The sequence below is a fragment of the Triplophysa dalaica genome, chromosome 14 (assembly GCF_015846415.1).
Source record: "Triplophysa dalaica isolate WHDGS20190420 chromosome 14, ASM1584641v1, whole genome shotgun sequence".
In the NCBI taxonomy this organism is placed as follows: Eukaryota; Metazoa; Chordata; class Actinopteri; order Cypriniformes; family Nemacheilidae; genus Triplophysa; species Triplophysa dalaica.
This window is the reverse complement of record NC_079555.1, coordinates 22,430,340-22,447,149: the sequence shown is the minus strand read 5'-3', so window position 1 is coordinate 22,447,149 and position 16,810 is coordinate 22,430,340. Positions and strand designations below refer to the sequence as shown.

General features: G+C 43.4%; 1 protein-coding gene across 3 annotated transcripts in view; it reads left to right on the top strand.

The window, feature by feature from the left end:
* reln (reelin) overlaps positions 1 to 16,810 on the top strand; it is a 123,230-nt gene that overhangs the window by 45,563 nt on the left and 60,857 nt on the right. For all 3 annotated transcript variants that reach the window (XM_056765591.1, XM_056765590.1, XM_056765589.1), the window contains exons 3-4: positions 192 to 327; positions 8,868 to 8,938. In XM_056765591.1, the coding sequence (XP_056621569.1) occupies positions 192 to 327; positions 8,868 to 8,938 (207 nt within the window). The remainder of the gene's footprint in view (positions 1 to 191; positions 328 to 8,867; positions 8,939 to 16,810) is intronic.

Sequence of the window (16,810 nt, the reverse complement as noted above, 5' to 3'; positions counted from 1 at the left end):
ATTTATTTCCGTAACTGTTACTGCTGCTATTTTATCTTTATATGTTATTTGTCATCTTTGTTGTTGTTTTATCATGAAGGTTTGTTGAGAATGTGAAGCATTTATTGAAAAGACTTTTTGTTTATGTGATTGTATGACATCATTATTGCATTACATCTCCTCACACGTGTGTGTGTGTGTGTTTGACTCAGGTGTGATGTCCGACCGGCAGTTCGGGACTCAGTTTGTGTGCAGCGTAGTGGCATCACACGTCAGTCACCTGCCGTCCACTAGCCTGAGCTTCATTTGGATCGCCCCTCCACCCGGGACAGGCTGTGTCAACTTCATGTGAGTTATTCATCCAATCACAAGAACACCTATCTACATTTTTGCAATGAAACAAACAGACAGAATCTGGAAGGAGGTTCATCCCTGAAACAGCACAAATATGGCTAGTAAATTGTCTCATAATCCCAAAGGAATAGAAAGAGTTGTTATCTCACAGATTAGATCTGCAAATATGTCCAGAAAGCATTGTTTTTATATTTCGGGCTCATCCGTTTGTAGATCGTAAACTGATGATTAATAAGATTTGTTAAATTAAGCCAAAATACTAGTTGTCTACACCCAAACAAACCAAAACACTGTCCCTCAATCCCAAACATGCAGAATACTGAAAAAGACTTCCAGTTGTGTAGTCTAGTTTTTGGTAGTGAGTGCTGTGATTTTTCCAACCCGGCCTCATCTTCCCCCGTCCCACATTATCACCCCATGAGCAGCACCACACTCACCAGAGCATACAGGGTGTAATTATGAGCATTCTGAAAGACTGCTTAACATATCAATTCATTGTAAGTAATTTATTATAAGGCTTTAACAGTCAATGAGAGCCGGGATTTACTATTTTTGTTAATCCCTGTCTAACTCAGCCAGTTAAGAATTACCTTTAGAATAGAAGATATACATATACAATCCCTAACACACTTTTTTGATGCACATTAGTGATCCAGTCTGTGAAAACCCAGCTACGGTCATTTATTTGTGATTTATACATAAACTCACCCTGCCAAAAAATTTGAAACCATCACAAATTGTTAGTGGTTTCCTTTAAAATGCCATTATAAATCCTACATTTTCAACTTTTGGACATGGTTTGGGGCATATTCTAACAGCATTAAATGATGTTCTAATGAGTCTCATTTGCCAGATAACATGCCACCAACACAATCCAGTAGACACCATTATAGTTTCCATTAAATCCAATACAGTTCCCATTTTAACCATTAAATCCATTCAATGTTCTGTTGTGTTTTGGGCAGGGATCTATTGTTTTTTCCATCAGGGCCTATAGCGTAATTTAAGAATGTAAGTGTAATCTTTATATCTTGATTTTATAGTTTGATTTTGACTGACTAAGGCAAAATCACAGACTTACAGTAAATCATAATGGGCCCAATCATACACCCGGCGCAAGGCACAGCTCAAGTGTTTTTGCTAGTTTCAGCCTGACGCAGTTCCTATTCTCCTGTCCTGCACTGCGCTGTTTAAATGTCCATGTTGGTCTAAAAAAGAGGTGTTTTCAGGTGCGTTGTTGCCGAGTTGCCATTCTGAGGAACTAAAATAGACTGTGCCATAGACCAAATCGAACCTGCTCGAAAGTCAATGCCGCAATATTTTTGTTGTTATTTAAAGAGGGCCTTAGTAGAAAATGTGACTGTGGGCGGGTCCTCAATGCACTTTCCCTTTATTTATTACACAGAGGGAAGAGCAGCAGCTCACTTACATGCCAATATAACAATAAATGGAGTATAATGTAAATATCTGACTCTTTTCCTGCTTTTTAACTAGCAAAAGTGGATTCGGACACGCCCTGAGTGCACTTGTGCCCTGCACTTTAGACCATGAGCTTAGATCATGAAAATAGGTCCCCTTGGTTAAAATCAAACTCTGATGCTAGATTTTAAGACTTAAGCCTGGTTTTCACCGGCATGTGTCACATTTATAAGTGCAATTGTGCCTATTATTGACATTGACAGTAATAATAATGATTCCCTGTAATAATTAACAATGAACATTTGTACAGTTTTTCAAGCTCCGGATGCACTCCAGGTTGTCTCTTATTTTCACAAGGCTGCTGGCCAGGAGTTCTCATCCCTCATCATCTTAAACAATGTATGCACTCACCTAACACCGCATACTAACCAAACGTGATGCCATGAGATTCCTGCGATAAGCAATTTGTTTGTCCATACCAAATTCGGAAAAGGAGCAGACGTAACAATCAATCCCAAAACACAACCAATCAGAACAGTTTTTCTTTGTCGCGCTGCAGCTGAAGAGTGCTCATAGAGAGATGCGTCCTGTTGTCATGACTTCAGTGATGCCTCACCAAGCACTATGCTATCATTTCAGAATCTAAATGTATTTTATCAAACGTATATAGCTTGTCCTCATCCATGTTTGGTGAATAAAATTCATGAAGTGCAAAACTTACATCGAGAGAGATATAACACTGTGTGGGAAAAAGGTGGATTTTTTTTAAATCAATATGTAACAATAATATATCAGCGATATGACTGATCCTCTTTACATTACTGAGCACTTCTTCAAGCCAAAAAAACTCGATAGTGTTATACGACTGGACATTAGTCTGTGGAACCTGGTGTCGCAAAAGCTCACCGGTGCCATCTTGGGCAACCAGTCCATAGCCTACTTTTGTCCACATAGTGTATGTGAATACTGTGAGGCTTCAGATCTCTTATGGAGGGTTAAAATGTTAATTTTGAGCAATTTAGCTATACTTTTTTAAATGACTTTCCTCTTTCTGTTGGTACACCACACGAGAACTGAGCACAATATTTTCTCGTGCAGTTTTGGTTAAAAAAAAAACATCATTTGTTGGCCACCAAGACATAATGTTCAAAAACTATCCCAAAATACAGCTGGAGCGCTCAGACAATGTTTTATTTCGGGAATATTCTGTACAAGGACGTTGTCAAGGCACTGGATGTCCCTGTGGAGATATACAGACACACTCCAGCCTGACATCAAGGGTAAAAATGCACATTTCTCCGCTGATATTGAGGCAAACAATAACAAATAGAAGCGAAGACGAATGCATCCGCCAGAGAAAATCCGCCTGCGTATTCCCTGGAAATCTCAGATATGCTGCTTTTGTTCTGCAGAGCTCCTCAGAGCAGACGCTCATTTTTTCAGGATTGGTGACGTGCTGTCGTACAAATCTTGGAAAGCGAGGCCGAGGGTTGACAGCTTTGGCTCTGAAGGGTAGAATTTGGTCTCCCTGGCGAGAGGCCCTGCGTGGAGCACGCATGTGCATGTGTCCTCGCGCCTGTCCGTCACGTTCAGAGAGCGTTCAAGGCTGAATGTTTAATCCACAGCCCCTCGCTCATCACCCCGCCATTCACACGTTTCACATTCATTCCCCATAAAAGCTGTGATTTTTGTGTTATTGTGATTCATCGACATGGAATGCAGTCTGGGCCATTTATGAGGCACCCATCTGTTCAGGGCATTCAAATATTCCTGCTGTTATGTTCTCTGGTAAATTACCCTTTCCTAGAAAGAGACTTGTGCATTATAAACAAATGTCAGACAAGGTTTTCATGAAGTAGAATGAGATGAAATGACCTAGCGAGAGAATTTCCATTGTGGATGTCGTGTGTTCTGGGATCCAGTGGTAGCTCTTGCTGGGCAAAATTCGGAAGTGACCAAAGAAACGTATATGAGTGGTCATGTATGCCTGTGGATGTGCATGGCTCTGAGCCTTGTGGAGGTTGTGTTGGTCAGTGTTTAGATGAGGATTTGTCTAGCTTTGGTCCTAATCCTGCAGGTTGAGCAGCACATGTTCAGGTTGAGGTAAACAAACTTATGGGTGCCCAAAAGTGGTCCGCACATTATTCCGAAGATACGTCTACTTAGACATGTGTCTTAAATGCGTGTAACATGATTGATCTGTACAGGATAGTCCCTGGCCCAGAGAACAGATGCAGTGATAATAGACCAGACGCCCTTGTCTGTAATGCCAGTAGAAAGTGATATGAGGCACTAATGGGCTTGTTTGTAATGAGCTCTTAACTGTTGTCAAGGTCATTTGCTTTTCACCTTTCCTTCTATGACTTCCATTGCTATAATGTGGAGGTAATTTGCCAACAACTCCCTGGAAGTCTCCTCTAAACGCTCATTAAATGTGCATGTGCCGAGGGACGCTATCCACAACCGGCGCTTCCTCCCTCACACTCGCTTCATTTAAGAACACGTGCTAATTTAATCAACAGAGTTTCACGACCAAATGAGATGAGAGGACACTAAATATTGTTTTGTGTTTTGCTGATGGATTACTCTTCTTCAGCATCCCAGCTGCTGCTCAAGCGCAGAGATCAATCAGGCTGTTAGGTCTCTGCTTTTAAAGGACGCAGAACTGGCACTGTAATTCTGTTATTCATCATGATTAGAAAACGGAGGAATATTTGGGCTTTGGGGGAGGAACGAGATGAGCTTTTAATAGCGGGTGTTACGCGACCGTAGGGAAAGCCCTGTATGTGTGTGTGTGTGTGTAGTGTGTGGGTGAATGTGCGTGCGTGAATGTGTGTGTGTGTGAGTAAATGTATTGCCCTGTAGCGGTGATCAGTGGAGAGGTCTCATGCTTTAGCTGTCACGCGTGTGTTTTTATGAGGACAGCGACATGTAATCATGTGAACTATTCACCATAATTACCTGTTTTCCAATGACACTCTGTCACTTTATTTACACTTATGGCTGATGTGTGTGTGTGTCAGGGAAAGGCAATGGAGAAATGAATAGATTGTCTGCTTCCCTGTGTGTAATGCAACGTTACACAAACAATAGCAGATGCTTCATAAATCTTTTGCTTTATAAACACATGCTTAATATACAATTTGATTCTTTTTTTAAGATGAAGAACACTGTAGATTTTGAGGCACAAAGATAGTGATGAACACAAAATGACATAAAAACACAACAGCAGATTCCAAGAATCAGTTTTAGAGCAAGATTATATTTCATGATCAGACCTGAAACCATTTTAGTATCTGAGCTCGTTTAAAAAAACAAAAACAAAGAAAGTGGTGAGTGAAAGAGAAAGCGCATCTGTTGTTGGTGACGCTGGAGGAAGAGAACTGGTGAATGTTTCGAAGGTGATTGTATTTTTCGTGTAGTAAAGTATCAGGCTGACGCTGCTGTAGACGTGTTTTGAGGTAGCGTGTGGGGTCCAGTGTCAGAATTTTAAATTTAATGTGGGAGGTACAGCCAGTCAGTGAGGTGTGAAGGGCTCTGCTTGACTGAACACCAGACGTTCTGGATCACCAGATTTATTCCAATTTGAAGGCTGGTTAAGCGAGCGCTGCAATAGATCAGTCTTCGAAACGTCAAGAAGTAAATGTGCTCAGACAGAAAATGTATATGGTTTTGCCACCCTCCTCATTCAATGTGTACCTGAAGAAACTTATCCAGAATTATACCTCGGGGCTGTTGAATGCTTCAATCTGATTGGTTGACAAGCGTTCTATTGGTTTGTATTAACTTTCAGTAAATGCACCCCTATGAAGGTGTTCCAGGTGTGTGGACCACATTACAGTTCCACATCACTTCAAGTTTAAACAACAGAGATTATAATGTCGCCTACAGACCCTCACCTCACACACCATCAGATGTTCTTCATCTGACCTTTATCATCTCAAACTTTACTGTTCATGGAAACACCTGCAGTTTCTTTTCAATAAACAAAGCACTTCCGACTCCATTTGCTCTAACAGAAATGAGAAGCACAAGAAAGTAGTCCTACCATCAACAGCATTTTAAAGAGGATAACATGACAAACATTCATTGGGTCAATTTTTCGAAATTGAGATTTTTACATAATCTGAAAGTGGAATAGTTAAACTTTCAATCGATGTGTGGTTTGTTAGGCAATATCTGGTAGAGATACAATTGTTTAAAACTCAGGATGCGGAGGGTGCAAAAAAATTAAAATATTGAGAAAATCGCCTTTGAAGTTGTTAATCAGGTGCACTGTAGCAGGCCATCCACTCACAAAAATAGTTTTTATATATTTACGGTAGGAAATGTACAAAACATCTTTATGGAACATGATCTTTACTTAATTTCCTCGTGATTTTTGCCAAAAAAAAATCAATAATTTTGACCCATACAATGTAATTTTGGCTTTACTAAAAATGTTTCAGTGCTACTTGAGACTGGTTTTGTGATCCAGGGTCACATTTGATTAATGTACTGTGGTGTGGTTACCATGGTATAAACAGAATAATTGACTCTGGTCCGTTAAATAATCCAATAGTTAATGCACACTCCGCTTCAAGGCCACAGCACCACCTCGGGCTGTGCATTAACTTTTGAACAATTGAACGGACCAGAGTCAATTACTCCTTAAGTGATACTGTTCATCATCTGACTCGAGCTTACATAGACAGAAGAGTGACATTAGAGATTTAAGGTAACATGTTTTCATCTATCGCTTCACAAACACTTGATTGAACAATTGTTATGATCCAAATGCATCTGGCCATCTGCAGCAGATAATAATGTGGCATTACCATGTGTGTCCTGATCCGGCACCCTGTTCATCCAGATGATATCACTTCACAAAACCTGCGAGTGTAAACACTGGTGGACAAATGAACATCACCAGCATGTCCTTGAGTCATTCATTTTTGTCAAGGTGATCCTCTCAGTTAATCGCTGATTTTATTTTAACTCCAAACTTAAGCGATGGTTTCCGTCAGTCACCATAAAAAAATAAAATAAAACAAGTGTTCTTAAACAACACAACTTAACTGCTGTCACACAAATGGTCCCACTGTAGCGTGATGAGAATATCATCATATCACTGCAGCACATGTTCAGTGTACATATAGATGTGTTTTCCCCTGAATAATGAGTAATAATCACATACTCATTTTGAATCTTTAAATGTTAAGTAATATTAATAGAAACAGAGTCTGTAGAACAGACTTTTGAAGGTTGTAAAGCGGGTGGCAGCAGTATTTACAGCAGGTTCTGACTTCTCTTCTTAGCATGTTGAAACATTGTGTTTATCTTTCTTGACATCAGACACTTTGAACAAGAGCATTAGACACATATTAGTGAACAAGCTGCCTGGGAGTCAGCATCATAAATATTAAAGTCCTTTGCTCCGACATAACCCACTGCTCTTCATTACACTCCATCTTTTATTCATAAATCCCATTTCCAAAGTTGTCTTTACCAAGCCCCGAACGATGAATGTGATTTTGTTTTTTTTCCCCATCAACATCTCTGCCCTTTTCAGTTTGTTATTTATTCATGAGATGTTGTTTGTTTATTCATGAGAGCCGAAACGTAAATGCCTCACAACCATAAATGCTTTTGGTGTCAGTTGACTGTGAGTGAATGTGAAACAAGCGTCAAGTAAAACTCCTTCTGACCTCGTGCTTACACGCTCGCCATGATTTCAAAAAATACACACACAGTCCTTTTACACTTTCTATGATGAATTCTCTTAGCACTTGATATTTTTAATGAGACATTACTGTCTTTTAAACAGACTAATATTTCGTTCAAACATGACTCATTTCAATCTTCTTCAAACAATCAGTGGTTGTGAATATACAGCAGAAATCAGCGCCTGTTTTGAGACAGATTCTATTAAAACTCTGTGAAAAGCTTTTGATCTGCAAGCAACAGAAAACCACATGTGATACAGCAGATATGAAAGAGCTGCTGGAGATCTTTATGACAGGCTCTTGTATTCAGTAGATGGGCTGTGTGTGTGCGTTTGCGTGAATGCGCGTGCTTGTGTTTTTGTGTGTGTGTGTATGTGCGTTCGTGTGTGTGCATAGCATGTGTGTGTGTGTGTGTGTACATACATTATGGGAAGGCATTCATCTAATCTGTATATTTCTGTGGAGTTAATGTGCACATGAATAAGATCATTCTGACATACACTCTTGAAAATAAAGGTGCTTCAAAGGTTCTTCACAGTGATGCCATAGAAGATCCATTCAGTGGTTATTCCAAATGGTTATTCTATGGCATCGAAGAATCTTTTGAAGCACTTTTTTCAATCTGTAACCTGAAGGCGAAACTAATCACGAATTGTATGTTTCTTTAATTGTATGTCATGTGTAGTAAAATGTTAATTCTCACCCTTCATAAACCAGAGTCAACCAAATGAAACAATGGATCATTATTATAAGGGAGGTGGAGCCACATATAAAACTCAGAGCATGATGTCATGTGAATGTGTTATTACAACTGTATAACCTTCTGCGGATGTAGTTGAGAACTGACTATCTGTCTGTTGAGTGTGAAGTCACACACCATTGCTTCCGGGTCCAAATGCCATTGTCAAACAACCAACAATGGTAATATACAGGGATGCTATGCTATCAAACAACCCCCAATCATATTTTTTATCTTTATAACGATTCATTATGATGTTGAACATTTCGTGAGTGTGGAGATTGTAGGGTACTCAGTAACTTAAAAGAGTTAGTTTAGTTGAAATGTGTGTTATGAATAAACAGTCTGGAATACACGTCTGTTTAAACATGAGCCAGAACAGAACACAGTCATGAACTTAATCCTTTATTTGGAAGAATTTCTCAAATGCAGGGATGTGAGATGTCAGAGGGTTTTTGATCCAGACACATGTGTGGTGTGTTTGAGGTACACTTGTGCGATGCCTTCTTCAGACAGCTGAGATATCTTAAGTCTTTATCTCCAGAAGTTGAATCCACATCCAGTTGAAGCACCTAATCTTGTTTTTGGTGATGGGCGTGTTATTCCCCTCCCCTTCTTTTGACACTTTGTAATATTTCTGTCCTGTCCTGTCCTGTCTTTCTGTCCCTCAGGGCCACAGCCACGCAGCGAGGACAGATCATCTTCAAGGACGCTCTGGCTCAGCAGCTCTGTGAACAGGGAGGTGAGGATGATTTCTACTGCCTCAGGTGCTTGTTTGAAACACAAGACAGATCTGAACTTAGTATACCTCTGCAAAATGCTTATGCACACAACATAAGCAGGAACACAAGTCAATCTTGTGAAAAGGTAACGTATCGTATATCCTATTAGACAGGGAAAATTCTTGGGCAAGGAGGTTTTTTTGGAAAAGAAACTGAAGTCACTGGATTGATAGTCAACAAGTGATCAGGGTTTGGCTGGTTTCACAGTTCATGAGAGTTCTGTAATGTGGACATCTCTTATCTCAAGAGCTGAGGTGCAGACACTGCTCTAAATCACTGGTGTCACACCCAAGGAGAAGATGAAGGAATGCCGAAGCTAAACATTAAACATCATCAATATTTGGCAAGTTGGCAGCTAGAGGAACATAAGACAGCAGTCAAAGTGGAGGAGGAACTCCTCTTCCTTTAAATGCAGACCATAAAAGTTACCCAAACATTCAACCTGTTTAAATCAAGTATGTCTGTGAATACACAATTGAAGTCTTTCCCAACACTTACACAGCAAGATTTTTAAATAAATCCATTTCAAGTTTCAAAGCCTTAAAGCTTTCAGTGGTTAAAGGAATTATACAAATCTCAACAGAACTAAAGACATGAAATAGAGAAATAGAGAAAGAATCTTTTTCACTGATGAGACACGAGGAGATTAACACACAGCTGAAGAAAAGATTTGAGAGAGAGAGAGACAGAGCGAGAGAGATAGATATAGAAAGAGAGAGAGAGAGATAGACGGAGAGAGAGAGACAGAGAGATAGAGAGAGAGACTTGACTGATCCTTAACATTTCAGAGCAGCATATGGAGGATGTAGAAATTTTTTATAAATTGAATTTCTTCTTGACAAAGATTTGTAAGATTTGTTGTGACACCACCACCTTTCAGTCAAATGTATACATTGAGTCTTTATTTAAATAAAAGTAAGTACAAATCTGCCAAATAATATACAGTGATCATAACCTGAAGCATTGTGAATAATTTGTTGTTGTTTGTGTTGGCATGTGTTTGATGCTCATCCAGTTGTTCTTCGATTATCGAAGTCATCTATAAATGTTATTTATTTGTGCGGGTTATACCAACGCACTGCAGAAATCCAGTCAGCGACAATTTATTAAATAAAAAGTTGTGAAATGAAATTCATGTTCACAAATAGATACTGTGTACATAACCCATACAGTCAAGTTGTCATCAACATTAATTCACCTATTTTTCCTCATAAATTTGGAAGATCATTAAATGTATCAGAGTTAAACGAACCAGAATGAAATGTCAGATGTCATGTAAACAGATTAACACATGATAAACAGGCAGAAGAGATTATAAGAGAAGAGGAAGTGAACTGGAGACTGAAGCGATAGAGAAGGTGTCAGTATATCATACAGCCATGTGTGTGACAGGGTGAGATGAGTGAAGGCGACCAGAGAAGTCTGTAATTTCCAGCAGCTCCATAAATTCAGGTTTTATGGGACACGCCGGAGCCGTATCCCTGAGGATTGATTATTGATAGGTGAATATAACTCACAGGGGCGATCGGTTCTGGAGAGAGGAGAGCAGGAGGTCCAGGACGAGTGGAAATATATGACATGAGACACTGTGGCCTCTAGACTGAGAAATGAGCTAAAGATGACGGATGCGCTGCTCTTAAAGAATGACTTAGAGACCCAAAAAAACCCGAGCTTAATAACATCCAGTGCCAGCCTCCGTCTGAGTGTCCGGCTTTACATCAGAGAACTTGGAGAATGTTCCACATCTTTATCGGAGGAAACGGAGCACTGCTAAACTGTCAGTGTAAGCCATCTGCATTAGCACAGATCTGCAGGGAGAGCGCCTGTGGTAATTAAACTTCTTAACAGAGCGATGGAGGATTAAGCTAAGCCTGAAATGAGTCTGACTGAGAATGAACACTTGATGTCTACTCTTTAGTCTGCTGTCAAGAACCCATCAGAGAATGTGCGCGGGTGTGTGTGCAGAGGTCAGCCGTGTGTGTGTAAAATAATAGTGGGCATGCCTCATAAACACGAACGCATGATAATGAGTTTACAGAAGAATCCTAACTCATCATCACCATCATCCACAGCGCCCCACTGACCTTTATGAGCATCAGTTTGTAATCTACAAGCCAGTTCATGGAAAATAGGTCAGGCCTACTGTATCAACCAATGGTTGGAAACTTTATTGTTTTATCACTGTGAGTGAAGAACGGATGATGACGGTATCATTTCACAGCTTAATGATAGTTCTAGCGCCCTGAGGCTTTAGATAAGATGAACTAAACCTTTTGGAAAGAGTTCTTTCAGTCAGGCTCTACAATAGAGAGAGATTTGAGGAGAAGCCTTATAGACCTGAAGTGAAGAAGAATTCAGCAGTCAATAATATCTGCTCATGTTTCATTTCATCGTCTGTTGTGAGAATGATCTACAATTTGAGATTGACAACCAGCGATACAAAACAATGATGTTGTCCTCAATACAGACATCACATTATACACATTTTATTGAACTTTGAGAAGCATTTTCCTTACGCAGTCTAAATCCACACCTCACATCAGGCTTTTATAGACCATTGACCCTTCAGGAAACGATTCTTCAGGCTAAATCACACTTGCTACTCTTTATTTTTGACTCTCCTTTTATGAAAAGGAGAAAGAAAAGGATAGAATGGAGCCTGAAATCTAATCTGCCTTAGGATCCCAAATGAAGAAGTTAAATGTAAGATGTTTATGATTATGGAATATAAATCACAAGAAATGATGTTTTATTAACAAAGTTCGGGAGGAGCACGTGCAAATAATTAAGCAGCTGCACGGCATCAGAAATCACGCAGCTGCCCGGCATTAGCAATCACATCACTTATCCTTCCAAACCAGAACGAGCTCTATAAATCGTGAAACCTCCTTACCTCCTTCATTCATAGATTTTTGCAGCATACAGCGGCATGTCTGAGATCGACAATTCCGAAATGGAAAACAACGACTTCTTTGCCGACCAGGGTCCCTCAGAAAGCTCGACCGCTCACCAAAGAACCAGCACAGGACAAGAAGCTGTTACGGGTAAGAGGACAGAGACACCAAGAGGCCGCCAGCCCTCCCGCACCGTCCGTCACACCCCAAAACGACGAAGCAACACGGCGTCATCTAGTCCGCCATCCAGGGCATCAGCAGCTTCTTCCGCCTCTTCCTACACCTCGGCTCAACGCTCGATTCCTGAGATGAGGAAATGGACAGTCGTAACCCTGAGACAGGCTCTAGAAAATGCAGACATCCCTTTCTCCAAGAAGGCAACAAAGGCGGAGTTAAACCACCTATACACCTCCAGCCTGCCCGGAGTTCTAACAACCGCTCCGACATCAAAACTAAAAGCCGCTGACAAGACCTGCAGCACCACAATCCTCCAACACCAGGAATCGTCTACTCCAACCACGGCTAGGAAGAGGCGCCGTTCACCAAGCAAGCAAGGACGGCACTCGGCCAGCCTAAGCCACGCCCCGGACCACGCGGACACCAGCACCCAGCCGGCTGCAGGATCACCCGAGTCCAGCACCTCCGACGACTCCACGCCGGTCCATCACCACCACGGCGGCGCGAGCACGCGCCCGCCAGCGGCAACCCTCCCTACCCTATCCCACTATCCTCCGTCCCACTTTCCCTCCGGTCTCTGGCCTGCAGCCCCAATGCCTTCAGATACCGCGAGGTTGCCTCCGGCACGGGCGCAGGCCCAAACCTTTTTCAATTTTCCTATTGCCACAGGCTCTGGAGCCGCACAAAGTGTGATGCTTCATCCGTACGCGGCTCCAGCAGCCGCCCCCTTATTCCACAACACTCTATCCTACCCTAGCCACTGGCCTGCAGCCACACTGCCAATTGATAACGCGAGGCTGCCTCCGTTACAGGCACAGGCGCAGGTTCAAGCTTCCTCTCCATTTCCTATTGCCTCAGGCTCTGGAGCCGCCCAAAGCGTGATGCTGCATCCGTACGCGGCTCCAGCAGCCGCCCCTTTGTTCCCACACACCACATCCCGTGCCGCCTTCACCATTCACTCCGCAACACCAATAGCCATCCCCCCGAACGCACCAGCCTGGGAACCTCCTCCCGTAGCCAGCAACATTACGGACCAGATATTAGCCGAAGTTCAGGCAGCTAGTTTCAGAAGCAGTCCAACACCCCACCCTAGTACCTCCCTATTCGTAACCAATATTCCCCTAGGCCACCCACTGAAGCCCCTCCTTGACGTCTCTCTCAGCCACATCATCCTCTCAGTCTCCCCCAGGACCCTACAATCTTATCTCACAGCTTGGAAATGTTTCAAATCGTTCCACGCTAAATTCATCCTAACATTCCCAGACTTCTCAATGCTAGCCATCACCTCATTCATCTCCCACCTAAACACCTCAAAAAACCTCCAAGCCAGTTCCATTAAAGGATACCTAAGCGGATTACAATTTTTCCACAAACTCATTTTCGGATCACCTTCACCCCAAATAGCCAGCTCACAGACCTCCATGCTTATCAAAGGCATCCAAAGAGCCCACCCCACCCGCCCTGACCCCAGAAAACCCATAACACTAGAAATACTGACTAAGTGCATAATCACTCTCCGCCAAGGCTACCACTCCACGCACACTGCCCGCACACTGGACGCCATGTTCCTATTAGCTTTTTTCGGTTTCCTCAGATGTTCAGAACTCACTATCACATCCAAATTCAATCCAGACATCCACCCCACCATTTCAGATCTCTCCGTAATGGATGACGACACAATATCTTACTTTATTAAACAGAGTAAGACAGACCAAACAAAGAGAGGCCATCTAATATACATATTTAATCTACCATCAGCTCTCCAACCATACCAAACCCTCCAAGCCTACCTCCAGCTCAGAAGCACACAAACCCTAAACCCCTCCGACCCTCTCTTCGTAGACGATTTCAACCGCCACACCACGCGTTTCTGGTTCCAGAAACACCTCAAGCTAGTCTTGATCCAATCAGGCATCCCAGCCGATAACTTTTCCAGCCACTCCTTCAGAATCGGAGCAGCCACAACAGCGGCCCAAAAAGGACTCTCCCAGCACCAAATCCAAACACTCGGCCGTTGGTCTTCAGAAGCTTTCAAAAGCTACATTCGTTCCGATCGTTCCCACATTAAAGAAGCACACCGAACCCTCATCAACCAAAACCGTTAACCCCAGCCCGCCGGCAATCCCCCACACACACCAGCAGCTCACAACCGCAGCCTTTTCCTATTTTTCCACACTGCCGCAGCAGTGCTACCCCAGCAGGGGTCCCTATCCATATCTCACACTGCAGCAGCAGTGCTACCCCAGCAGGGGTCCTTTCCTATATTTCACACTGCAGCAGCAGTGCTTCCCCAGCAGGGGGGCTTTCACCTGCATTTCACACCGCAACAGCAGTGACGCCCCTGCAGGGGCTTTTATCTCTATTTCACACTGCAGCAGCAGTGCCACCCCAGCAGGGGCCTTTACCTGTATTTCGCACCGCAGCAGCAGTGCCACCCCAGCAGGGGTCTTTATCTATATTTCAGACTGCAGCAGCAGTGCTTCCCCAGCAGGGGCCTTCACCTGTATTTCCCACTGCAGCAGCAGTGACGCCCCAGCAGGGGCTTTTACCTATATTTCACACTGCAGCAGCAGTGCCACCCCAGGAGGGGTCTTTACCTGTATTTCCCACTGCAGCAGCAGCGCCACCCCAGCAGGGGTCTTTTTCTATATTTCACACTGCAGCAGCAGTGCTCCCCAGCAGGGGTTTCCATCTATATTTCCAACTGCAGCAGCAGCGCCACCCCAGCAGGGGTCTTTATCTACATTTCACACTGCAGCAGCAGTGCTTCCCCAGCAGGGGCCTTCACCTGTATTTCCCACCGCACCAGCAGTGACGCCCCAGCAGGGGCTTTTATTTCAACTGCAGCAGCAGTACCCGCCTCACCAGGGGCCTCTATCTCACACTGCCGCAGCAGTACCACCCCAGCAGGGGTCTCTATCTATATTTCACACTGCAGCAGCAGTGCTTCCCCAGCAGGGGCCTTCATCTGTATTTCCCGCTGCACCAGCATTGACGCCCCAGCAGGGGTTCTACCTATATTCCACACTGCAGCAGCAGCGCAACCCCAGCAGGGGTCTCTCATCTACATTTTCACACCGCAGCAGCAACGCCACCCCAGCAGGGGCCTTTATCCGTTGTTTACACTACCGCAGCAGTGCTACCCCAGCCGGGGCCCCTTTTATCTATATCTAAATCCGCCGCAGCAACGCCGCCCCGGCAGTAGCTTTCTACCGCCTCAGACGTAGCGTCGTCCCAGTAGGGGTTCCCATACACGTCATTTAAACCGCAGCAGCAGCACCTTCCGCACAGGGGCCTCATCCACGTTTCCAATGACCACACCAGTATCCATACCGCACAGAAGCCCACAGAAATAAAACCCCGCAGAGGCTCCAGCCGGGACCCTATTCAAAACGAAGGCCAGCAACTCACAGCTGTAAACCTTGCTAATTTTTGGGGGGGCAATAACGCCCAGCTTTGGCTGCTGTCCTGCACCAGTCGCATTTTTGGGGGAAAGCGCTCGGGGCACGGGCAAACATAGACCATAGCCCTCGCCCCGAACAAAGGGGGAGCGCTCCGGGGTCGGGAGAGAATGCCGACCCCGGAGCCCTCTCCCCGGACAGCACGCCAAATACGCATACTAAATTCTCAGCGTATCCACGCTGCCCCCCCTTTAATTATTTGCTAAGGTGAACTCGTGAAATGATGTTTTATTAACAAAGTTCGGGAGGAGCACGTGCAAATAATTAAGCAGCTGCACGGCATCAGAAATCACGCAGCTGCCCGGCATTAGCAATCACATCACTTATCCTTCCAAACCAGAACGAGCTCTATAAATCGTGAAACCTCCTTACCTCCTTCATTCATAGATTTTTGCAGCATCCCACCTCCACCCCGACTCCTCACCATAAAAAACTATTTTCTACCCAAAGGGGGGGGAAAGCGCTCGGGGCACGGGCAAACATAGACCAGAGCCCTCGCCCCGAACAAAGGGGGAGCGCTCCGGGGTCGGGAGAGAATGCCGACCCCGGAGCCCTCTCCCCGGACAGCACGCCAAATACGCATACTAAATTCTCAGCGTATCCACGCTGCCCCCCCTTTAATTATTTGCTAAGGTGAACTCGTGAAGCAATATCAGCAGTCTCCCAGCGAGTTACCGAGCAAATTCTAGAGTATATTTCGTCGCTGTCCTTCCAAAACCTTCGATATTCAAAATCACTGTTTTTCAGGAAATGGAAAAACACTGTATAGGATTATTTCAAAAACACAAAGTTGAAAAGCACTTTTTAATACTTTTTGTTCATTAGATATTTTCAAAACCAAGTGTAAAAAGCTTAAGTGTTTAAAAAGGATCAGCACAGTGATACTCTTTCAGATATCTTGTGACATTAAGTGTAGACGGCAACATTCACAACTTGAATGTAAAATATGATTTATTCACCTTGACAGTGACGATTCAGCTGCAAGAGTAGCCGCACCACTGAGAACAATGAACATTTGACTTGATGGCTTTTGTGTCACATTGCACATTTATATCAGTGTGATTGATTATAATTCGCTAATCTTCAAGCGATAGTACTGCACACATCTATAGAAAGAGTCAGTTTTAATGATGCCTGCTACATGTAGGTTTATTATAAGAAGTAGGTCTTGTTGTAACAATCATCCAATGAATGCAAGTTTGATAAACCTGTGTGCAGTTTACGAAGTAAACATATACAGACATGAAACATGATGAGAGATAATAGAAACATGAGGACTATTGGTACTCTTAAGTCATGT